At 40.0% G+C, this 24,980-nt stretch overlaps 1 protein-coding gene across 1 annotated transcript; it reads left to right on the top strand.

The window, feature by feature from the left end:
* Positions 1 to 8,769: 8,769 nt before the first annotated feature.
* LOC145239837 (uncharacterized) lies at positions 8,770 to 9,168 on the top strand. The gene has a single exon (XM_080103388.1). The coding sequence runs from the start codon at positions 8,770 to 8,772 to the stop codon at positions 9,166 to 9,168; it is 399 nt and encodes a 132-aa protein (XP_079959514.1).
* The last annotated feature ends 15,812 nt before the right edge of the window (positions 9,169 to 24,980 follow it).

Raw genomic sequence — 24,980 nt, 5'->3', positions numbered from 1 at the left:
ATCGGTTTTCTTTAAAAAAGATATGAAGAAAATCAACGAAATTTTACTTACTTTGATTATAAAAAATCGATATAAATTCCAAAAAATCACTTAACTATAAAAAATACTATTGAATTTGTAGTTCCATTCTTCATTGTTCAGAATTTATCCATATTTATATTTTAAATTCCATTTATTTTTTAATAAAAGAATTTTTTACACAACTATTTGAAAAAAGCGCCATTACGCAAACATTTTTACGTTCTTATCAAAAAATACAGAAGTGCCGTTTTTTTCTTGTTTAGAACTATGGATGGACAGAAGGCAGTAAAAACCACACATTCGCATTAGCCATCTAGCCTTGTGCGTGAAGAATATGTATTCCCATAGTTTAAAAATAGTCAAATTGTATTTATAAGTTTTTGCCTTTAAAAAAAAAAAAAGTTGAGGAATTTTTTTTCTTTTCTCAAAGAAATACATAAATATTGTATTTATTATATTTTAATTCTTCTTTATCAAGTGAAATTTTTTTTTTTAATATCTAAAAAAGAAAATATTGAATGAAATAGAAAAAATTGTCGTCAGCGTCCAATACTTACTGGACAATATAAGCAGAACATAGGCTTCCAATTAAAAAAAAAAAATCAACATGTTTTTAAAAAAAAAGGTTTTACACATTGGATTTTATAGGTAAATTTAAAAAAACAAACACTTTTTTTGTTTTAATTTACAATATATTATTTATTGATCTTTTATCTTTAATTTGTGATATATAAAACTTTGGTGAGTAAATTTATATATTAATATGATAGCGTGTGTGTTCTTTGTGTGTTACGCTTTCCAGCAAATTTGGTTGGTTGAGATTTAATTCTGGAATAGACATTTAATTTCAGAATAAGCATTTACGAATGCTCTAGATTCGATTTGATTAGCGTGTTCTTGCCACTATATTTGTTTTTAATTCTATAAAATTTAGGGTTATATCTTTCAAAAGTTGTTAAGAAATAATTGATTTTAAGTGAATCCGTAATAAAATCGATAACAAATCTCTCTGCCGGGGGAGACAAAAAATTGAGCAATTATTTTATTTTTTTTCATTGTTTATTTTTTTACATTTGTTTATTGAGAGAGAGACAGAGAGAGAGCGAGCGAACGGCTGATGTTTTCGTTAATATATTATTGCTCCTACTACGTTATGAAACCTCAACTTTCATGAAAAGCCTTGACCTTACAAACCAAAAAAGTGACACATTATTAGCAAAACGAAACCTGTTTTGTACATAAAATATTTTTATAAAAACATTAAATCTCTATATATATATATATATATATATATATATATATATATATATATATATTAAATCACAGTTCATTTTTTAAATAAATTATTTTTATTACAACATTGTTTTAACAAACACTATATTTGTTTTTAATTCTATAAAATTTAGGGTTTTATCTTTCAAAAGTTGTTACGAGGGGCATGCAATAAGTAATTCTGCGATGCAAAACGTTTCATGTGATCCCTTTTGAGCTCCATGGAACGCCGAATCCAAGGGGTGTGCAATAAGTAATGCCTCTGACCCACTTCCAGTTGTCTGATCTAGCTGAAATTTTGCATGTGCAATGATTTATATATCTACGAGTTATGTGGCAAATTACAGCTCTGAACTAATTGTGGTTTCTGTTTTACAGGTGTTTGAACTGAGTCAGGTGTGAAATGGAGCCTGTTGAATGTCGAGCAGTGATCCGGTTTTTGTATTTAAAAGGATGCACACCACAGGAGACTTTTGATGAAATGAAAGAAACTTATGGTGATAATGCCCCATTATATGACCTTGTAAAACGCTGGCATCGTGAATTCAAAGATGGCCGGAAGTCTGTGGAAACAGCTCCCAGACCTGCCCCCCCTCCCCCTTTTGCCATTGATGAGGCATCTGCCCGTCAAGTTGAGGCTGCCATTTTGGAAGATCAGCAAATTACTATTCGCCAAATAGACCAAGATGTCAACATTAGTACAGGGTCTGTGGAAACTATCATTCATGACCATTTGCATATGCATAAGGTGTCTGCCAGATGGATTCCCAGGTTGCTCACACCATTCCAGAAGTGAGAACGTGTCGAGTGCTCGAGGATGAATTTGGAGATGTGCCAAGAAGATGAGTCAAAGTTTTTCAAAAGACTGATTACACAGGATGAAACCTGGGTCCATCACTATGATCCAGAGACCAAAGCCCAGTCAATGCAGTGGAAGCACTTGGACTCACCACCTCCAAAGAAAGCAAGGGTGCAGCCCTCTGCTGGGACCAGGATGGAGTAGTGACGACAGATTTCCTGGCAAAGGGTACCACAATTATGGGAGCCTATTATGCTTCACTTTTGAGGAAATTAAGGGAAGCTATCAAAATCAAGAGGTGGGGCAAGATCAGCAAAGGTACCCTCCTCCTGCAGGACAACGCTCCGGTCCACAACTCGTATGTCGCCAGATCAGAAGCACGGGTGTGTGGTTATGAAATCCTTCCCCATCCTCCCTACTCTTCTGACCTTGCACCCTCTGACTTTCACCTCTTCTCAGCAATGAAGTTGTTATTGAAAGGAAAGCCTTTCCCAGATGATGCAGCCTTGATTTCTGGGGTGTTCTACAAAAATCGTGCGTTTTTTATTTCATGTTCCAGCGATTCACTTTTTTTAGGTAATTGTGTTGATGGTTTTTTGAGCAGACGATTACGGTCATCTTGGATTTGGTTCATGGACTTTGGTCAAATTTAAAATTTTTTATTGCTGACAGAGAATTATGTTTTACGCTAAATACTTATCACTCTTATTACCATTTCCTGTTGAAGTGTGTTTTAATAATTTTCACCTACTGTGGTTGTTTACCTTCATTATGGACGAACGAAAAAGGCAGCGAAGACAGGCAGCCAGAAAACGACAAAATAGTTGGTGGAATCAGTTCACGGCGGGTGAAAGACAAGCCCAACAAAATAGAAACAGAGAACAAATACGTAGAACAAGGATTCAAATGAGCGAGGAGGAGAGAAATGTGTATAATAATCGTAGTAGAGAAATAATGTGTAAGAGTATCTTGTGTAGGAGACGGTGAGACTCGTCGTGGGCGACGAAGCGTTTCACTGAAGAACCACAGCAACACACAGCAAACCAACAAACAATCACAGCCACGGCGCGAAGGCAACTTACAAAGCTCAGCTGACTGCACGAATAGACACGGAACCCAACGGTCACTGTACTGATCGCCACGAACGTCAGAACCCGACTGACTCGCACCTCCAATGGACCGATTTTTATTACTCAAGATGGCCTAGCTAATTTGCATCCCCGCGAGATCTCGCGCGATCCTGCGAGATTCCGTCTCTAATAAAAGCAGGCAGGCGCCATCTTGAAACTCTTTCTTCCGCTGCCCCGACCACAGGATCAGCCACCACCCCACACGCCAGGCACACACGGACCCTCTTGCGCCGAGGGCTACGGTTAGTCTCACACTCCCCCCTGGTCTCCAGATCACATACGTGACACGGCGGACGTGGCCGTTTGATTCGAGCACTCCTGGGGAGGGGTATTGCCGGGACTTCCTCATCGGAGCTCTCAGAAGTGGCATCGGAAGCATCAGCATTAGAGCTCGCAGTTGAGTCATCAGGTCCATGGGGCACAGGTTGGATCCATCGCTCATCGTCGGATGACTCGCTCCTTCCACTGCTCGCAGTTGAGTCACCAGGTTCGTGGGGCACGGGTTGGATCCATCGCTCATCGTCGGATGACTCGCTACTTCCACTGCTTGCCGATTGGTCAGCGCTTAGAGCGGGCCGGACATCCCTTACGTGGCGCGGAGTACCATCGACTAGTATGGCCTGTTCACTGATGACGCCGGTGACCCGCCCCCTCCAAAAGCTGCTGGTGCACCGGCCGCCGGGTGGCTTCACCCAGACGGTGTCTCCCACTTGGTACGTCCCCTGGAGTTCTCGTTGGTCGGGTAGACACACTTCAACGTCCTTGACGCGCACGTGGTAGTGATGAATCGCATCAGCAGGCGCACTGCCGCCAGTCACGGTGTCCTTAGGCGTTGTGTTGTATCTGTAAACCGCCTCCGCGATCGTACACTTCTTCCTGGCCGCGATCCTCTTCACGGTTCGGTGGCATCGCTCCGCTATGCCATTGCCGCTCGGCACATACGCGCATCGGTGTCGAAGGCGGATCCCCCAGTTGTCCATAAAATGCCTAAATTCCCTGCTGCAGAACGCCGTGTCGTTATCTGTGAGGATCTCCTCAGGCGGCCCCCTTTCGTAGAATATGGATTCCAATTCGTGGATGACACTGGTGGAATCCTGCCTTGCCAATTGGCGCCAAATCGCGAACCTCGTTGGCCCGCAGTCTATCAGCGTGAGGAAGTGTTGGCTGCCGTAGTGGGTTATATCCATACCCAACCGACTCCAAGTCGCGTCCATTCCCAGCTGTCCTTTCCGCCATCTGGCTGGGGCGGGGTCGATGGACTGGCACGTTTGGCACTCCCTGACCACTGCTCTTACCGCGCTTTTTGGTATTGATGGTCTCGCCAACTTCACAAAGTAGTAGGTCCGTTGCACTCCGGGGTGCCCACTGTCGTGATGTATCTTCCTGATTTCGTCCTCCTCGACGGAGGCAGCACACAGAGGCAATGGCTTAGCTTCTTTCTTCATAGCCTTATACCATCTCCGTGGTACACGAGTGAGCTTGTCGGTGAGGTTGTAGTCCGAGGTGACGAGCACTACGTCTACGGACAGGTTGTACTCCGTCACCAGTTTTTTCACAGTCTCGAGCCTCCGTCTTATCAGCATTTCGCTGGCTGCCTTGGTGCGTGCCCTGGCCTTGCTCGTGAGTGTGTCCGACACCCAGTGGTGCACGCAAAGTGAGTCGGTGTGCACACGCAGTTTCTTCACTTCCCATTGAAGTGCCAGGTTAATGCCCTTTATTACAGCGTCGAGTTCTGCCAGGTTGATATGGGCAGCATCATTCGCCGGTCGCAGCCAGCAGGCATCCTCAACTACGGCCCCATCTTTCTCCAAAACTACACCGATCGCTAGAGAACTTGCGTCCACCCACACGCTCAGTTTGTCTCCCTGCACGCACCAGTCCCCTGTGGCGGGGTCATTCTTTTTCACACTAGCGACGGTCTCCTTTAACATTCGAACCAATAGTTCGTCGGTTATCTCATCGTCCCAGCCTTTGCTGACCGCATTTGCCCTCCTTTTTATGACGCCTGTCGCTGCACGAACCCATCCGCATACTGGAAGGTGCCCCACAAGTTTCCCGCACAGGGAGAACACGGCACGTCTTGTGTAAACGTCGGGTACGTCGGGAACTGCGGTTCCACGCCTCCACCTCAGGATCCCTCGCTCCTCTTGAACGCTCAAGCCCAATACGCGGGCACCATCCTCAAGCCGCTCAGAGTCCTTGCAGTTTAGACCAAACTCGGCAAGTTTGGATCTTACGCGCGAAGAGGACACGATATCTTCGTTCACGTATATATCGTCAATATACGCCGATGTTCCCTTTCTGATCCATTCTTCTTGTGACAACACGGCATTGACGATAGCCTTCATTATCTGGGGTGCTACGTTTAGCCCAAATCCGAGTCGCGTAAGACAGTATCTCTTCCCGGAAAACATCACTGTCTGAAAAGGCCACATCGCCTCGCCGATCCGGACCTGCAAATATGCTTTTCTCAAGTCCAGTAGGGACACATTGGACCCCTGCCGGCGCCACTCTCGAAGCTTGCTGGCACAGACGTCGGCGTCCGCTGTGAACGCATCAACGTGCGCATTCAACTCACGGTAGTCCATTACCGGCCTCACCTTTAACTTGTTAGGTTGGGCAACTGCCATCAGCGGTATCAGGCCCTTGGGGGGTCCAAGTTTGTCGTAGGGGTATGGAATCAGCCAACCGTTCTTAATCCATTCACGGAGCTCGCTTTCGTATGCAGGCCTTATCTGGTCGGGCATACGGTACTCTGCCACTTTGTTTTGTAGTTTGGCCGGTTCCTTGTCTTCTGACCACCTCCAAGTGGCGGTCCACGCCTTCTGTTGGTCGTCGAATTCCGCACTGAAGTCCGGCTGGTCGACTCTTAGTGCTGCGCACACCGAGGGCCTATCCTGAAACTCTACAACGCCAGCGCGCGTTATGCGCACGCCGCCCAGGGCTTTGATGGCATCGTAGCCTAGCAACAGGTCGAAACTCAGCGGTTTTTCGCGTGTCACCAGCGCTTCGACGTTGGCTGAGTTCCCAGTTCTTGTGCGAATGTGTACCACACCCACGCCGCAACACATTCGTATTTTTCCAGTGATGGTAGTTATCCTGACGTTCTTCTTTTTCCACGCCCGACAGAAGTCCGCACACACTATGGTGCGGGAGCAACCGGAATCAAGGAGGGCTGAACATAACGTGTCAATTACTCGGACCTGAATGACAGGGAGCGCCTTGTTTATTTTCTGTTCGGGGAAGAGGTCGGCACTGGCACCTTGTCCCCGTCCCCGTTTCCCGCACAGTCTCGGGCCATGTGCCCAGTCTTGTTACAGCGGTAGCAGCGAACAGCCGTCGACCGCCTTCTACAATTTCTTGCCATGTGGCCCCGCCCGTTGCATCTGTAGCAGATGACATCACCTTGCGGGCTGGGTCCCTGAGACGGTCCTTCGCCACTTGGTGGGGCCTGTGCGACAGCGACTACCGTTTCCTGCACCGTCGAGTCGTCCTTCATTATTGTCCTGGCTCTGTCCACTAGGTCACTCAGCGGTAGTGAGGACATGGTAGAGGTTGCTCGCAGGAGCTGCTTTGCTCCAGCGGGGAGTCCTGACAGGAATTTGTAGGCTAGGGCCCTCTCGGGAAGACCGCCGAACAACACCGTCAGCTTCTTAAGTTCGGCGAGATACACGTCCACAGTTTCGCCCAAGCGTATAGACCTCGTCTCAAACTGCTCCCATGCAGTGGCGGGGTCAGTGGCGAAAGCCCTGTACAACGCCGCCTTGATACTCGAGTAGTCACACTTCTCCTCAGCGCTGAGTTGCTGATATACAGCGAAGGCCCCGCCGGTCAGCCGCAGAGGAATCACGCGCTCGACATTTTTCACGCCGGACAACTGACAATGTAACTCGACCTTCTCAACCCAGCTGAGTACCGGGTCGGATCCGTCGAATTCCGGTATCAATTTTAGATCGAACCTATCCGCCATTGAAGAAAAGAAAACCAAGTTCGGAGTGGGGAGGCCGAAATAGCTTGTAAGAGTATCTTGTGTAGGAGACGGTGAGACTCGTCGTGGGCGACGAAGCGTTTCACTGAAGAACCACAGCAACACACAGCAAACCAACAAACAATCACAGCCACGGCGCGAAGGCAACTTACAAAGCTCAGCTGACTGCACGAATAGACACGGAACCCAACGGTCACTGTACTGATCGCCACGAACGTCAGAACCCGACTGACTCGCACCTCCAATGGACCGATTTTTATTACTCAAGATGGCCTAGCTAATTTGCATCCCCGCGAGATCTCGCGCGATCCTGCGAGATTCCGTCTCTAATAAAAGCAGGCAGGCGCCATCTTGAAACTCTTTCTTCCGCTGCCCCGACCACAGGATCAGCCACCACCCCACACGCCAGGCACACACGGACCCTCTTGCGCCGAGGGCTACGGTTAGTCTCACATAATGCAGAGAAGAATGACTCAAATGAATGAAGAAGAAAGAGAATTGTATAACACTCAAGCAAGAGAAAGATTGCGAACAAGAAGATATGCAATGGACGAAGAAGAAAGACGAGCAACGAAGCATCAACAGACAACATATGAGAGTTAGAAGAAATGACATGAGTGAAGGAGAACGACTGATGAATCTTGAAAATAGGAGAACTAGAAATAACACAGGAAGAAATAATGCAGATGGTGTTCAATTTACAAATCCTGATAGATTCTATATTGGCCCAATGAATGTTATTTGTGAACACTGCCAGGCTCTCCGATTCCAGGGAGAGTCTCTGAATTGCTGTCATAATGGAAAAGTTTCACTTGAGCCCCTGCTAGAATATCCGGTCATTCTAAGGGAATTCTTTGAAGGAAATGACAGGGATTCAACCAACTTTAGAAAAAACATTAGGAATTATAACTCCTCCTTTGCCTTTGCTTCTTTCGGTGCTGCAGTGAAGCCACCCCCAGGACATGGTTCATATTGTTTTCGATTGCAAGGACAAATATATCATTATGCAACAAATTTACATCTAAATGAAAATGAAGAAAGAAAATATGGACAGCTCTATATAATTGAGACAAATGAAGAAGTTGCAATAATATTTGTCGGTGATAATGGAGTACCTCCTGTTCATCGTGACATTATAGTGTACCCAGAAGGACAACAGAGGGAGAGGATATCTTACCTCTCTTGCCATCTTGATGCAATGATTTACCCTCTTCTCTTTCCTCATGGTGAATTTGGATGGCATATAAACATTCCTCATGTAGAAAATAGGCAAACTAGAGTTCGTAACAAGGTTTCCATGCAGAATTTTATGCATATCGTCTATCGATAAGAGGTGGCTTCAGTCCAATACACAGTGGTGGAAAACTATTTCAGCAATATATAGTTGATGCTTATGTTAAAGTAGAAGGTTGTCATTTGAAATTCATTACAGAAAATCAAGCACAACTAAAAGTTGCAATGTATTCAGGCTTGATGGATCACCTTGCAAGAAATAATGAAACTGAAGATCCTGGAATCCTATCATTTTACCATCATCCTTCACAGGGAGCCCACGAAATATGCAACAATGCTATCAAGGTGCAATGGCAATAGTTTGCAAATATGAAAGGCCTGATTTATTCATAACATATACTTGCAATCCAAAATGTCTAGAAGTAATCGAAAACTTACAGCCGCATGAAACTGCACAGAACAGACCTGATTTGTTGGCACGAGATTTTAAACAACATCTCTATGAATTAATGATTGACATAAAGGACAAACATGTACTTGGGGTACCTATTGCTGCGATACATGAAATTGAATTTCAGAAACGAGGTATCCCACATTGTCACATGCTAATCATGCTGCGTGCAGAAGATAAAATTAGAACTAAAGAACAAATTGATAATATTGTTTCAGCTGAATTACCATCAGAACATAATCCAGAATTGAGACATTTAGTGAAAAACTCATGACTCATGGACCCTGCAGTACATTTAATCCCAACTCAATCTGTATGGTAGAGGGAGAGTGTCAGAATAAATTTCCTATGTCGTATCAGGAGGAGACTTACAAATGTTTTTGGATATCCTCTATATAGACGCAGAAATAATGGAGATTCTGTTAGAGTGGATGTCCATGAGGTTCACTGCAGGTTTGTAGTACCATATAATAAATATTTACTCAGAAAATATGGTGCTCACATTAATGTAGAAGTGCGTATCTCGGTAAAAAGTGTGAAATATTTTTTTCAAATATGTCTATAAAGGATATGATTGCGCAATGATGAAAATGAATATAAATAACAATAAAACTAATGAACATGAATATAATGAAATTAAGTAATATATTTTGTGTAGATACGTATCCCCGCCTGAAGCATTTTGGCGTTTGTCAGAATATAAAATGTCTGGACAGTCACACACAGTTTATCAACTGGCGCTTCATTTACCTGATGAATAAGTTTATTATAGCCAGGTGAACAAAGGCAGGTGAAGAACGCAACACGCAATTAATTGCATGGTTCAAACTTAACCAAAGTGGCGTGGATGCAAGAGCCCACCTTTATATTGATATCCCTGAATATTATGTATTCAACAAGCAAAGTAACACCTGGACCAGAAGACAACGTTATCGCCAGATTGTAACAAGAATGTACTCTGCCAGTTCTAGAAATGCTGAGAAATTCCATTTAAGGATGCTTCTTCTTCATGTACCAGGTGCAACTTCTTTTGATGACTTGAAAACTATAGGAGGTGAAGAATTGCCGACCTTTAAGGATGCCTGTATCCGATTACAACTGCTTGAAGATGACAATGAACTACAAATGGCTTTGAGTGAGGCAGCTGTATATCAAATGCCACAACAGCTTCTTAACATATTTGCAATGATTTGTTTATTCAATACACCACAAAATGCTGTACAATTATTGAATGATAACAAACACCTTATGATAGAAGACCTTTTACACCAATATGATAATGATATTGCAGAAAATATCGCTCTGCATCACATAAACATGATTCTGAATGAAAATGGCATGAATTGTGCGATGCATGGTCTGCCAGAACCAATCAATGGGTTTCCTGTTATTCAATATGTGGAAAAAATTCAAGAAGTTAATCCTGAAGTACTAAATATTGAGCAAAGAAATGTTTTTGATAGTGTCATTAATGCTGTAAGTGCAATAGATAGAGGATTAGAGACTAAGCACCGACTGTTTTATTTGGATGCACCCGGCGGTTCTGGTAAAACTTTTCTATTTAATATGATTCATATTTTTATCTATCTTTCTGTTAAAGTAACTCTGTATCTTTGACAGATCAATTAAACGATTTACTTTGCAAAAATTTTCCTAAACTAAAAAAAATACCTGTTTACTGTTTCAAATAGGATATTTTATTTCATAATTAAAAGAAAGGGGCCATGTTGAAAGTATTTTTTTATATATTTAAAAAATATGTGTAAGTGATTTGACATTGATTCATAATAGTCGTTATTGGTTTTATTTAATTTTCTATTTTCTTATTTGTCTAATAAAAAGAAATAATTCTATTATTTGTCTATCAAAACAAAATAAAATTAATTTCATTAAAAATGTAATTATTTCTTTGCTTTTTTTATTCACAAGTTTTACTTTACCTATTCTTATAACAAATGTTCTCAATTTTTATTTAGACATAAAAATAGTTTAATCGATTTTAAAACATTAAAAAATATTTAATATAAGTGGGAAAACGTGTCCATTGATTTTTTAGGGTAAAATTAAAATATCAAATTCGATTAACAATTCTAGATATTGTTTTATATTATTTTGTTTTTATTCTATAAAATTTAGGATTTTATCTTTCTGCTACATGCAAAAGTTGTTAAGAAATAATTGCTTTTATTAGTTATTCTGTAGGTAAAAAAACAACACAATTCTCTCGAATATATATATTTATCAAAGTAACTTGAATGCTGAGACTGATACTACACTCAGAAATTCATATTGAAGTAATGGTTGCCTAATCACTAACAGTGTTAATTTCAAAAAGCTGCTGAAACAGTTTATGATTTACTTTATTTCAAGTATATTTTTAACAGTGGAGTGGGGGATGTTAAGTCAGTCCCGGAAATGGCTGAAACTGTTTACGTACTAAACATTACATCATTATTTGATTATAATTTTGATAATATATCAAAGTTATTATTTTAGTAAGGTTGGGCAATAATGTGGGTTAAAATTATGAAAAATTAGTCAAAATTAATAACATATCCAAGATTTATGAAAAATGATGAAATGTGAGTTAATTGATTGGTGTGTTTGTAATGAAATCATCAGCCCAAACAATATATCAAAGTTATTATTTTAGTAAGGGGGGGGGGGATACAATTTTAACAAAAAGGCTAGAATGATATGATAGGGTCTTCATTCACACTGAACGTCCATAGAATGTCCAGCAGCAATATATTACATATGAAAGATGCCGCTGTAGAATTTCCACAGATCCTGCTAGTTAATTATTAAAATTTTAATAAACATTTCAAAATGGAGGGTGAATTAAAAAAAAACGTTTGTCTAAAATATTATATTCGGTCTATTGGAAAGAGCATAAAATTTCACACTAACCCTGAAAATATTGTATAAATTTAACTAATAGAAAAATTTTGATAGATTTTTAAAGTTTAAAAATTGAAAAAAAATTAACTCGTAAAATTCAATTGATTTCATTACGTAAAAAAAATGGCTGCATGAAGGCACGCCGGCACTTTGTAAACACTGGGTTATTTTTTTTTTTAATAAAAAATATTTCTATTATTTTTTAAACAACTTTAATGGTTTATTTTGGAAGTATATTCCATAAAGAAAATAAACAACCCACATTTAAAAGAAAAATTACAAGTTGTTTTTATATTTTATTCGCAGTTTCGTGTTAGGGGTGTCAAAAATTCCCCAAAAGTTCTGATACACCTAGTGTACTGGTCGTGTTCCAGTTGTCAGCTTGTTCCCTGAATTCCACCCGAACAAGGTTCTCAAAACATGAAAACCACATACAGAACGTTGACTTAGCCAATTGGATCATAATGGAATTTTGTGATAGAATTTGTGATCGATTCTGCTGATGTCATGAGTTTGTTTCCAAAACCGATGTTGAGAATCTCTCTGAAAATAGTTCTAGCAAACGTAATGGTGGTTACATTAACTGTTGTATGGTACAATCCATTTTTTTTTTTTTTAATGTTTAATGTAAATGTCTGGTTAACGTATTTGTTCACACGTGTCCAAATAAATCAAAAACAAATCTCGTCGCCAATTGTTACGTGTTTAGAATGTAGGTTGTCTGTAAAATAGCTACGTAAAAATGATGCAAGATCAAGGGGGAACGTTTAACAATTTTATTTAACAATTTATGAAGAGAGATTTAAGTAAGTGAGCCGCTGGATGCGTAATGATCGAACACCGTGTTGTTTATCTCCCAAGTGTCATGGCCGACTCTCCAGTCTCTGCCAAGGGGATAACTCTCTTGCTAGTTCAAGGGTAATAACTCTTTCCTTTTCTTGTTGGGTGGACTCTAACATTTTTTTATTTCATTTTTATTATTATTATTATTATTATTATTATGTTATTTTATACTACTATTATTATTGTTTTTATTATTTTATTTTACTCTTCTTTTATTATGATTTCTGTTAATAGTAGTGATGGAAAATTTAAATGTAAAACTAATTTCCTATCTAAATTTAATTTGATATCTTTATGACCCAACTCTTAAGTAAAATAGCTAATAATCTCTGCATAGTAATATTTCATGTTCTAAAAATTTATATTGAATTATATATACTTTTGAATTCTCCAACTACCCCCTAATTAATAAGATTTTTTATCTTTCATATTTATTTCTGAACGAGCATGTCTGATGTATTCCCAGCTATTTTTTTTCGCTTCACACACTGATATCTCCAACTCTTCGCCAACCCAATTCTAGTTTGTTTCTATACACCCTCCTCCCCCTTTGTGAGCCACTTACACCCCTTCATCTCTATGCCTAATGATTTCCTAGTAACTCCTTTCCCCTCAAATATGTCTTCTTTCTTCTTTCCTTTTTCTTCTTCCTTTATTTTGAGTATCTGGAGTATATATGTCACATGACCCCTCTCCCCTATCTTTAAATTTTATATTTTATTTTAAGAAAATAGAACATTTTCTTTATTTGAGGACTGGTTTCTTCTGTGGAAAGTAACCATTTATTAAGTCGCTTAACGAGGACTTGTAGTTTTAACTGATCATCTGTCCAAAATATTGACATGTCCGGTATTGTGACCTTTGTTACGAGCTAGGAGAGGCTATGTCAGGGTGATTATCCTCTGGTTAGAATCTTCAACTCTATAAAAAAGCCGGCATCCTACACTGCTCATAATACAAAATAAAGAAACAAAAAAAAAAAGAATGTGTTGAATGCTTTGTCGCGACCTGAAATGACACATTGTCTGAGATTCGTGGATATTTCTCATTCGACCTTAAACGCTTCAAACACAAAGCAAGAATAACATAACAGGTGGATAATATATATAAAGTGTTTTATTAGACATATATATTCTGAAATTCAGTGCAATACCTCAATGGATTGGGGTGGGGTCGAACAAGCATAGCGAGAAAATAAATTTTAAAAAGTAAAGTAGAAAACATGATGGGAATATCATCATGGAATGACAGTTTCGAGGAAGACAAATGGAAATGGGGTTGGGTCAGGAGATGAAATATTAAAAAAGGGTACTTATTTGCAGATAAAATTAAAAAAAAAAAAAAAAATGGCCAGTGCTGATTTTAATAGAAGTGTGTGAATGCGAACATATCACATCAGTCTTTCTTCAATTTCGTTGGTTCTTGTTGGCATGAGAACTTTGCAAGCCAGGTGTCCTCTTCATATCCTTCCCACGTGGACAGCATTTTATATGAGGATTCCTAGGTTTTTGGGTAATTTGAGATTTAATTTCCTCATTCAGTTCAAACTACGTTGTATCTGTCCATTTCTCTTTAATTGTCCCCACGTGAATGGTGGAGGCATCTGGCTCAAGGCTGGATGGTAACAAATCTCCACCCTGGCGTGGGGATGACGAAGCAATAATTTTGCGTCTCGTTTTGTTGCTGTCTTGATTGAAAAAAAGACGCCATTATTTTTTTATTATTACTCCTACTTAGATATTTTCTTCCTCTTTTTCTTTAGGGTTAACCAATGAGCGCTCTTCTTATGTTGTTTACTACTATCTCCTCACGTGCATTGTGCTTTACAGAGGGGTGGGGTTTCATTGCTGGCAACATCATGTCTGGGTTAAGTATGTATGTGTGTGTGTGTGTGAGAGAGAGAGAGGGGGTTTCAATTCTGGCTTTACATTTGAGAATGAGGTGGGGTTTGTTATTCACGTTGATATTTTTTTCTTTTTTTAAACCTGTTTCCTTTCGCATTAACACTGTTCTTTTTTTGGCCCTGTTTTATCTATTTCCCATCTTTACCGAAATCATTACACCTCCAACCATTATAGTTTAAAAAAAAGAAAAAAAAAAGAATTTATGTTTATGGAATATTATTCCAAAGAACCTTGAAAAATTAACATAACAAATATTAGCCTTTTAATTTTATTATTTATTGCCAACTTGTCTGCAGAGCAAAATCACACGTGTCCTTCGCATCTTTTTGTGTGTGACTGAGAAAGAGAGAAGTAGAACTAGCAGTTCTTGATTTTTTTATATGAAAATGTCTTTTCGTATTTTTTGTGTGATAAAATAAATTGTTTTATTTCTGAGTTCATTACACTACTCCCCCACAAAATAATGGAGTTTTTTTTATTTTATTTTATTTTAGCCTTTTACTATTATCATTCTTATTGTTGTTCTCTTACGTGAGTGTTCATCTTGATTAATAGTAAACAAATTCGTTGCCAATTTTTCCATGTCACTGTTCTACCTGAAGTTTTGTTTTGTGCTCCTGTACTTTTTTGGAAGTAAACTTTCGGACTTGTCATTTGTATTTCTAGTTGTATCGTGTGTATGTTTTTGTTTATTTTGTATGTGAGATTTCCTATTTGTATTTGTGGTGCTGAAATCCAAAATTCCTTTCAGACCATGATAGCTGCTTTAATGGTTCTATGAGCTCTCTCTATGAGACCGTTGTATTGTGGGTGATAGGCTGTTGTTTGTAGCCTATAGAATCCAATAATCTTTGATAACTCTTGAAATAATTCACTTCTGAATTGGGTGCCTCTGTCTGTTATAACATGTAGGGGATGCCAAATTGAGTGATCCATGTATTTACCAAAGCTTCTGCTACGATTTGTGTTGTCATATCTCATATAGGTTGTGCTTCTATCCAGCGACTGGCTCGACCTATACATGTTAGAATGTACCAATATGGACTGATGTAGGTATTGTTCAAGCATTTTGCGGGTGGTAGTGGTCCAACTATATCGATGTGTATGGTGTGGAATCTTGATGATGGTATTTCCAGTGTTTGTACAGGCGATTTAGTATGTCTGTATATTTTTGCTTGTTGGCAAGATGCACATGATGAACATAATTCTTTGATGGTTTTGTCCATATGTGGCCAGTAAAATCTAGCCTTAATCATTCTGATGGATGCTTTTATTCCAGGATGTAATACAGAATATAAACTGTCAAAGATAGATTTGCACAGTGCGGATGGCACAAAAGATCTTGGGTATGATGTTGACATATCGCACAACACATATTGTTCTTCTCCGGATAATGTGAATTTCTTTAATCCTGGAAAGGACTGTATTTCATGGTCTGATTTTTGTGTGTCTGCCAGTGCTGGTAGGTTGTACATATCTATCTGTACAACAAGTGCTGGGCGGGACAGACAGTCTGCAACTAAATTTTGGCTACCTCTCACATGGGCTATGTCAGAACTTAATTTCGTAATGATAGCTAGTTGTCTGTCTGATTTGGTAGGTTTAAGACTGGAATGCGTCGCATATTGGTTTGTAGTCCGTTAGAAGTAATACTTGCTGCCCCTCTATAAGGTGGTGGAAATGTAACGCAGATAAAAATGCTGCCAACAGCTCATGATCAAAAGTGAAATATCTCGTCTGTTTGCAGTTAGTTTCTTTGAAAAGAATTCTATTCATATTGGATTTCCATTTATGACCTGATGCAAGGCAGCACCTACTGTATATTTGCTACTGTCTGCGATCAGTTGATATTGTGTACAATCTGGTTGGGATGAGATAATTCCGTTAGTTCACCAAGTACTTTTATAATATTAGAGAAGGATTGTGTTTCTAAAATATTTAAAGTAATCAATCCTTTAGGTGTTAATCTCATTCAGATAAGGGCAAAACTAACTCTGTAAATCTTGGTATTAATTTTCTGTAGAATCCTACCATACCAAGAAATCTGCATAGGCTTTTAGCATCTTTAGGGCACAGGAAAAATTCTATTTCCTTTACTTTATTTGTAGTTGGTCTGATTCTTTTTGAATTAATTCTAAAGTCTAAGAAATCTAATGACGTTACATTGAAAATAGATTTGTGTGTTGATATTTTTAAGTTATTTTCTCATAAGATCCTAAAAACTGTGTCTATATCTTTCTTGTGAGAATGTTCATTATCACTGAAAATTAAAATATCGTCTATATAAAGGGGGGATGCAAAAGTAGGTATACAGTGGTCAAAAAAAGTATAAAGTTTAAGGCATTTATTATACAGACAAACAAATGTTGCATAAACAAGTAATAATTAGCACGTATAATAAGAAACACATGTAATAGGAAGCCCTATTTCCGCAGGTATTCAAATTGCTTGCCGTCAGCGTTAACACATTCCTCTAATCGAGAACGAACACTCATGCACACTTTAGAACAAAGATCTTTATCAGCATCAATTTCCTGACAAGCTTCCAAAATGAACTGAATCATGTTTTCGACAGTGCGAGGCTTGTGTGCAAAAAAGAAATCCATAGGAGTTAAATCTGGCGAGCGTGGTGGCCAGTTGATGGCGCCATGGCGTCCAATCCATCTGTTGGGAAATTTTAAGTCAAGTAGTGCTCGCACAGTGAGTGCAAAATTAGGTGGGGCCCCGTCTTGTTGAAAATAAAAGTCATCATTTTGGTATTGTTCACGTACGTGGGGTATTATTGTATCCTGCAACATGTTTAAGTACACAGTTTGATCAATGCTTGTGTGAAGAAAAATGGGGCCAACAACACCTTTGCAAGAAAGCCCGGCCCATACTGTTACCCCGGGTTGATTGAGTTGTTTTTCAATAGTGATGCGAGGGTTTTCGGTTGCATAATAAACGCAATTGTGTCGATTAACGGCATCTGATAATTTAAAGTGTGCTTCGTCAGACCATACAATTTTATTTAGAATACCGTTACCTTCAAGTTCCTCGCTCAGGATATTTTCAGAAAATTGTAAACGACGATCCGAGTCATCTTCCAATAAACCATGTATCAATCGAGGCGTGTACATCTTTAGACCGGCACGATTCATCAGGCGCCCCAATGATCTATGCTCAATACCAAGTTCAGATGAGGCTCTGTATTTCGATTTCTGTGGGCTCTGAGTGAATGCCTGAGCAACTTTGAATTCATTTTCTTGTGTGGTCACAGTAATTGGTCGACCACTTCTCGGTGCATTGTGGATACTCCCTGTCTGTTCAAATTTGTCACACATCAATAAACCGTGAGCCTTGTTGGGGGAGGTGTTGCAAAGGTTTTGACCCACTGTTCTCTTACGCGTTCACTATTTTCTGTCTTCCAGTATTGTTTTAATATCCATTTTCGCTGTTCGTCAGTCAAATTACCGGCCATGGTTAAATTGCCAATTTAACTGAAAAAATAAAAAGAAATGATTCAAAGTACATTCGAAAGGAAATTTAATTAATAAAAACAAAAGACTAAAAGTATATGCATTTTTACTTTAAGGTATGTAGCTTTCAGTTCAATAAAATGTCAATAATTTCAATACTGTATACCTACTTTTGCACCCCCCCCCCTGTATATAAAAACACAGTCCATATCCCTAAAAATTTTGTCCATATATCTTTGAAATGTTGCCGCTGTATTTTTTAATCCAAATGGCATAAATTCATAATGAAAAAGGCCCATTGGAGAAATACTGGCTGTTTTGGGAATATTGTCTGGGTGCATTTTGATTTGATGGTATGCTGAAATTAAATCTATTTTAGAAAATTGTTTATTTGCAAGTTTCGTGGTAAACGAATTTATATTGAGTATGGAGTATCTATCACATTCGGTTATACTATTTAATGCACAGTAATCACTACAGCAGCGGTGTCCTCCACTTTGCTTAGGGACAAGATGTAGTGGGCTTGACCACTCGCTATCTGATGAAGTTACCACAGCTTCATTTAGGAGTTTTTTTTTAATTCTTCTTCAGTCGCTTTTAGTTTTTCAGCAGATAATTGTCTGGACTTTGCAAAAACTGGTGAGTGACTACCTGTGTCTATCCTGTGATAAACATCGCAGTAATTTTTACTGGTGTTTGTGCGTGGAAGTAATTTCCAGGTATTTATCCAAGCTGGTTTGAATAAATGAAGATAGTTCCACTTTGTTGATAATCACATTAACTGGAGAAACAATAGTTAATTTTAAATTCTTTCTGGTAGCAGTTAAGGGGTCATAAATTGTTTTATTTTTACAGTCAATTGTTAAACAGAATTTGTTTAAAAACTCAAATCCAGGAAGTGGGTCAGTGATGTCAGCGATAACGAACGTCCAAGAAAAGGATCTCAAACTTGGTATTCCAATTTCCCAGACTTGCTTGTCCATGGCATTTTATTTTCTCTCCATTAGCAGTAGAAAGGGACACTGGTGTTGGGTTTAGTGTGATACCATTTATAATTGATGTTGGTATTATTAAAATACTTGCACCGGTATCAACTATAAACTTTAATATGGTTGTCCCTAATCATGCTGTGATTTGTAGGACATGGGGACAGACATGGTTTGCGCACTTAGTTTTCCAAGTCGCTTGGTATAGAAGTAGCTGGCTGCGAGTTTGGTAGCATCTTTATATTCTTTTTATTAGGCCATTTGCACAATGGTTTGCATGTCCTTATCTGGTCTACGAAGTAGATATGCGTTCTACACACTTTAGCTTTCTGTTCCCGGAAATATGGTTTTATTCCCACTGGAGTAGACATAGTGTCCTTATTCTTTTCTATTCTTTTTGCAGCTTGCTGGGTGACGAATGCTGTTTCTTTTATGTTATTCAGCAAAGGCATGAGTTCAGCTAATTTTTCTAGTTGTGTAGGAGTTAAGTCTTTTTGTGAAGTTATCACTGGAGAAATTGTTATTGGTAGAGCTTGAAGAAACTTGTGCATCACAATTTCTTCTCCGATGCCTATTTAATACATTAGGAACTCTCCAAGATGTTTTCTCCAGTCTTTTCCTTCCATATTCATCGCTCAAATAGCTTTCAACATGGTTCCAAAGAACCACTCAATTTCACCATTAGCTTGACAATAAGGGGTTATCTTTTGGTGTTGGATACCCCATTCTTTATAGAATTGCTTAAATTCTGAGGAAATGAACTGGGGCCTATTATCTGAAACAATGGTTGCTGGGATGCCATGTGTATAGAAACAGTTTTGGATTGTCGATACAATTATACTGGCCCTGGTGGATTTTGTAACAAATGCTTCAGGCCATCTTGAGCCCACATCCACCATTCCAATTATGTAATCCCCGTTGGCAAAAGGTTCACATGTTAATGTGGAGAACTTCCCAAGGGCCTTTCATTTCAGCCAAATGAACTGGACAGTGGTTCCTCTTAGGGTCTAGGGTTGTGCGTGGAATACATCAGCTTATGGTGGCCTCTATGTCCTTGTCTATATTAGGCCATCATACTTTAGTTTTACTGGCATCCACTGAGACTGATGTTTCGAGTTTGGGATCAAAATGCATGAGCGGTTTCTTCTTCTAGGCCATCCACAAATGCCCGCCAACGTTCACAGTCCTGGGCGATTTGCTCCAACTCCCTCCAAGAGTAGCTGGTCAGCTTAGCGTCTGCCTCCAGCTCTCTTCTCCAGGTGTTTTTTGGTTGGCCTCTTTTCCTCTTTCCCTGAGGGCTTCAGGTCAGGGCCTGGCATGTGATATTCATTTGTTGTTTCCTCAGGGTGTGTCCAATCCATCGCCATCTCCTTCTGATCTCTTCTTCTGCTGGTACTTGGTTCGTTCTCTCCCAGAGATCTGCATTACTGATGGTAGTTGGCCAGTGTATCCTTAGCATTCTTCAAAGGCATGAGTTTATGAAAGCCTGCACTCTTCCGATGGTGGTCTTTGTTGTTCTCCACGTTTCTGCTCCATACAGTAGTACTGATTTGATGTTGGAATTGAACAGTCAGATTTTTGTGCAAGAAGTGATGAGGTTGGATCGCCAGATGTTCTTGAGGGCTATGAAAGATGCTCTTGCTTTTCCAATACGGGTCTTAACGTCTGTATCTGTTCCTCCCTGCTGGTTGATCACACTCCCAAAGTATGTGAAGGTCTCAACCTCTTCCAAGTTTTTGTTGCCAAACTCCACTGCCTCTTTGCTGAATGCGTTGATTTTCAGGATTTTGGTCTTGTTAGGGTGTATGTGGAGGCCAACTTGAGAAGTGTGGATGGCCAGTCTAGAGATCTTGCTCAGCATTTATTGTTGCTTGTGGGAGAGCAGAGCAAGATCATCAGCGAAGTTAAGGTCATCCAGCTGAGTCCAGAGGGTCCACTGGATGCCATCCCTCTGTCCATCCGTTGTCCGCCTCATCACCCAGTCAATAGCTAGGAGAAACAAGAACGGCGATAGAAGGCATCCCTGTCGAACGCCAGTCTTTATGTTCAAACATCGTGACAACTGTCCCCTGTGTACAACCTGACAAGCCATTCCCTCGTATGACTCCCTGATAATTCTCATCAGCTTTTCTGGGATCCCATAGTATTGGAGGAGTTGCCACAAAGTGTCACAGTGTATGCTGGCAAAATTCTTGAGGAATTCCATTCCAGGGACTGTTCAACTATGATGCATAGCGTGGCGATCTAGTCTGTACAGGATCTGTCCTGCCTGGTGATCCCTGAGCTTAACATCCACTGCATCTCTCATCCTACCCAACAGATTCCAGTTGAACACCTTCCCTGGTACTGGCAAAAGAGTGATGCCTCTATAGTTCTCACAATTCCTAAGATCTCCCTTCTTGGGCAGCTTTATTATGTGTCCGTCCTTCCAGTACCTCTTCCTGTTCCCAGATCTTCTCGAAGAGCGGTAGTAGTATGCCAGCTGTTGTTTCTACATTTGCCTTGAGGGCTTCTGTTGGAATTCCATCTGGGCCGGCTGCCTTGCCATTTTTCATCTTCTTGATGGCGCGGATGATCTCTTCTTTTGTTCTGGAGGGTTCTCAGGAGCTGGTCTGTTGAGAAGTTCCTTGAAATGTTCCACCCATCTCTCAAGTTGTTTTTCAGAGTTTGTGATGGTTTGTCCTTGCTTGTCTTTAACCGGTCACTCTGGTCTGTTATATTTACCTGCTAGCTTTTTAGTTATCATGTACAGGTCTTTCATGTTGCCGTGGTAGGCTGCTTCTTCCGCTTCTTCTGCCAGGCTGTCTATATGGTTTCTCTTGTCTTTCTTTACACTTTCCCTCACTTCCTTGTGAGCTCTTGTATATTCTGCTTGGGCTATCATTTTGCTGCCCCTTGTACGGCTCTCATTGACTGCCTTTTTTTTGGGTCTTCTGATTTGATCCTTCTGTAAGGTGTCCATAGAGATCCAGTCTTTGTGTTGGTTCTTCTTTAGCCCAAGCACTTCCGGGCATGTTTCCCTAAGGATGTCTTTTATTCCCTTCCAAAGGTCATGGGCATTGGTGTCTTTGGTGGTTACCAGTCTTGGAATCTGTTACTCAGGCTCACAGTGAAGGCTTCCCGAGTCATCTGGTCTTTCAGTAGGTTGATGTTGTACTTCGTCCTACCTTCTGCCTGCCGGATGGTTCTCCTTAGTCTCACATTCAGAAGATGGTGGTCTGATGCCGCGTCTGCTCCCCTCCTCACTTGTACATTTTGAAGAGATTGCCTAAACTTCTTGCTGATACAGAGGTGATCTATCTGGTTCTCTGTTACATGGTCAGGCGATACCCAGGTGGCCTTGTGTATCCTCTTGTGGGCAAAGTTGCTGCCTCCAATGACAAGGTCATTCAGTCCACAGAGGTCAGCAAATTTCTCTCCATTTTCGTTCATTTCTCCGAGAGCATGTTATCCCATCACTTCCTGGTAGCCTCTATTGTCCGATCCCACCTTTACATTGAAATCCTCCATCAGGATGTTGACGTCTTTGTCTTTAAACTTGTATAAGACTGTCTGTAGTCTGTTGTAGAAATAGTCTTTGTCGGCATGATCATTGGTGGGTGCATAGCATTGAATCACATTCATCTTCATGTTCTTCTTCACGGTCATGAAGGATGCTGTTATTATCCTTGATCCGTGTGCTTCCCACCCCGTCAAAGCTTTTTGTGCTGTTCTTGAAAGCATGATTGCTACGCCTTCTGTGTGTGCTACATTTTCTTCATGTCCTGAGTACAACAAGAGTTCACTGGTAGCCAGCCTTGTTTGTCCAGCTTGCAGCCACCTTGTCTTGTCTAGCAGGGCAATGTTGTATCGGCGTATCTCTGCTGCCTTCTCTGCTTCATACATAATTTTGACATTCCATTTAGTAATGGTGGTTGTTGTCCTGGTTGATAAGAGAGTTTTTGGCACTGAAGCATCCTTTCAGCTTTGACCACAGCACGTCATTCTTTCTGCAGGTGCAGAACCTTCCTCTCCCAGAACCAAAGTTGCGTGCCTTAATAACCCCAAGAGCTAAGCCAGCGGGAGATTCATCTCCTGGCAGGGCCACCCATGTCGGACTGGTCAACAGGTAGAGGCCAGACTAAGAGCACTCCACCTACCTTCTGGGGAAGATTGGGCATGGGGCCAGCACCCTCACCCCGGAAAACAGAACTTGCTCCATGAGCGGTTTGCTTTGGATTATTGTATTCTTAAGCTTAAGGAAGCATCGTCATTACGTGTTTGCCCGCGTCAACCTTTTTAATGGTTCACTAAGTGTTCCCAGTTGAGGAATAAACTTTTCAAGGTAATTTATTAGACTCAAAAAGCTTTATATATCCTTGACATTTTCAAGTTTTTAAATAATTTTTTATTGCTTTTATTTTAGAGTCAGTTGGTCTGATCCCTGTGTTGGACATGATAAACCCATGGAACTCAATTTCTTCACTATGGAATATGCTCTTGTGCTGTGCGATTGTAAGGTTGTTTTCTCTCAATGTCTGCTATACAATATTTAAGGTCTTATGTTCTTTTGTATCTTTGCCCCAGATTAGAATGTTGTCAGCCCCTTTTGCAGCAGTTTGGGATTTTCTGGAGTATTTGTTGAAGCAATTGCTGCCTTTCTTCAACTACAGATGTAATGCCCATAACCAGCACCATGTACCTGTAGATCCCTGATTTGCATGAAAAGGTAATGATGTCCCTAGACTCTGGATCCAATTCTATTTGGTGATAGTAAGAGTTTTGGTGGTTGTGCTATCTGCGTAACGTTATCATCTATTCTAATTTTAAGTTGGAAGTTTTTCATTCTTCCTAATCCTTCTAGTAAGAGTAGGTGCTACTCGAGAATTTTTTTTATTTTGGGATATTTTTTTTAGTAATTGCTTTCTCCTGTCGGGTAGTAATAAACCCTAGTTCGATGCTGATCCATTTGCTTAATATGTTACCCCCTTTGTAACGAATATTTTGTGGGCTATTCTTTTGGGACCATTTGTTTGCGTTGCAAAAAATTCTCCCTTTAATGGTATTGGAATATTTCCATAGGCTTTTGGTGTACAACTTGCTTCTTTTAATTGTAATTTTGGCTGTAATTTAAGGATTCCTTTAAATGTTTTGCTGTCGATGAGGTTCATGTCTGTTCAAGAATTTATCAATATTCTGATTGGTACGTCATCGATGTGGACAATGTTGCTCCCGGCTAAACTAATACTTGAAAAACCCACACCTTGCTGTCCGATTTCCATTTTGTTGATACGAGTTGGACGTAGTTGTGTCCATCAGGCATGTTTGCTTTTTCTTTAAGCATATTTTTTTGAAGTGATTCATTACTCTACAGTAATTACATTTCTTCCCATACGCTGGGCATTTTGTTTGACCGTGTATGTGGTCTGAGCCGTTACAACCATAGCATTTTGTGATTGGTTTTAACGTGCTGCTGTTGCCCCTGGGTGGTTTTCTATATGCATTGTTCAGTTGTTGTTGTTTGTAGTTGGCTTTAATTTGGTGGATTCCCGAGCGCCCCCTTTCATTCTCTTCTATATGCTTAGCCTATGTTTCAGCGGACTCAAATATAAATGCTCTTCGAAGTGCTTCTTCTATGGTTAAATCTGTTTCTTTCAAATATACACAATGTAATTTGCTTGAGGTGCATTTCTTTATTAACTGGTCTATTTTTGTAGAAACTGTTTGGCTAATGTATTTGCTTGTAGCTAACCTGATATTGGAATTTGCATATACATATGCATGTATGTTTGTGTCAATTTTGACACGATAATTCAGATCAGGGATCTAGTGATTAAAAAAGAATAAATAAAAATCTTATTTAAAACTTAATGGTCAGTAATATTGAATTTGAATTGTTATTTTTATTATGAGCTGAATGTTTTCAGTTTCAGAGAATAATTTTGTCTCACTGCATTAAATGCAGCTGTTAAAAAAGGCGTTGGTTGAGGAAGTTTGCCTATCAATAAAAAAAAA

This window comes from Euprymna scolopes, chromosome 2 (genome assembly GCF_053919585.1).
Source record: "Euprymna scolopes isolate OS-2025 chromosome 2, ASM5391958v1, whole genome shotgun sequence".
In the NCBI taxonomy this organism is placed as follows: Eukaryota; Metazoa; Mollusca; class Cephalopoda; order Sepiida; family Sepiolidae; genus Euprymna; species Euprymna scolopes.
This window is presented reverse-complemented; position numbering and strand designations above follow the sequence as displayed.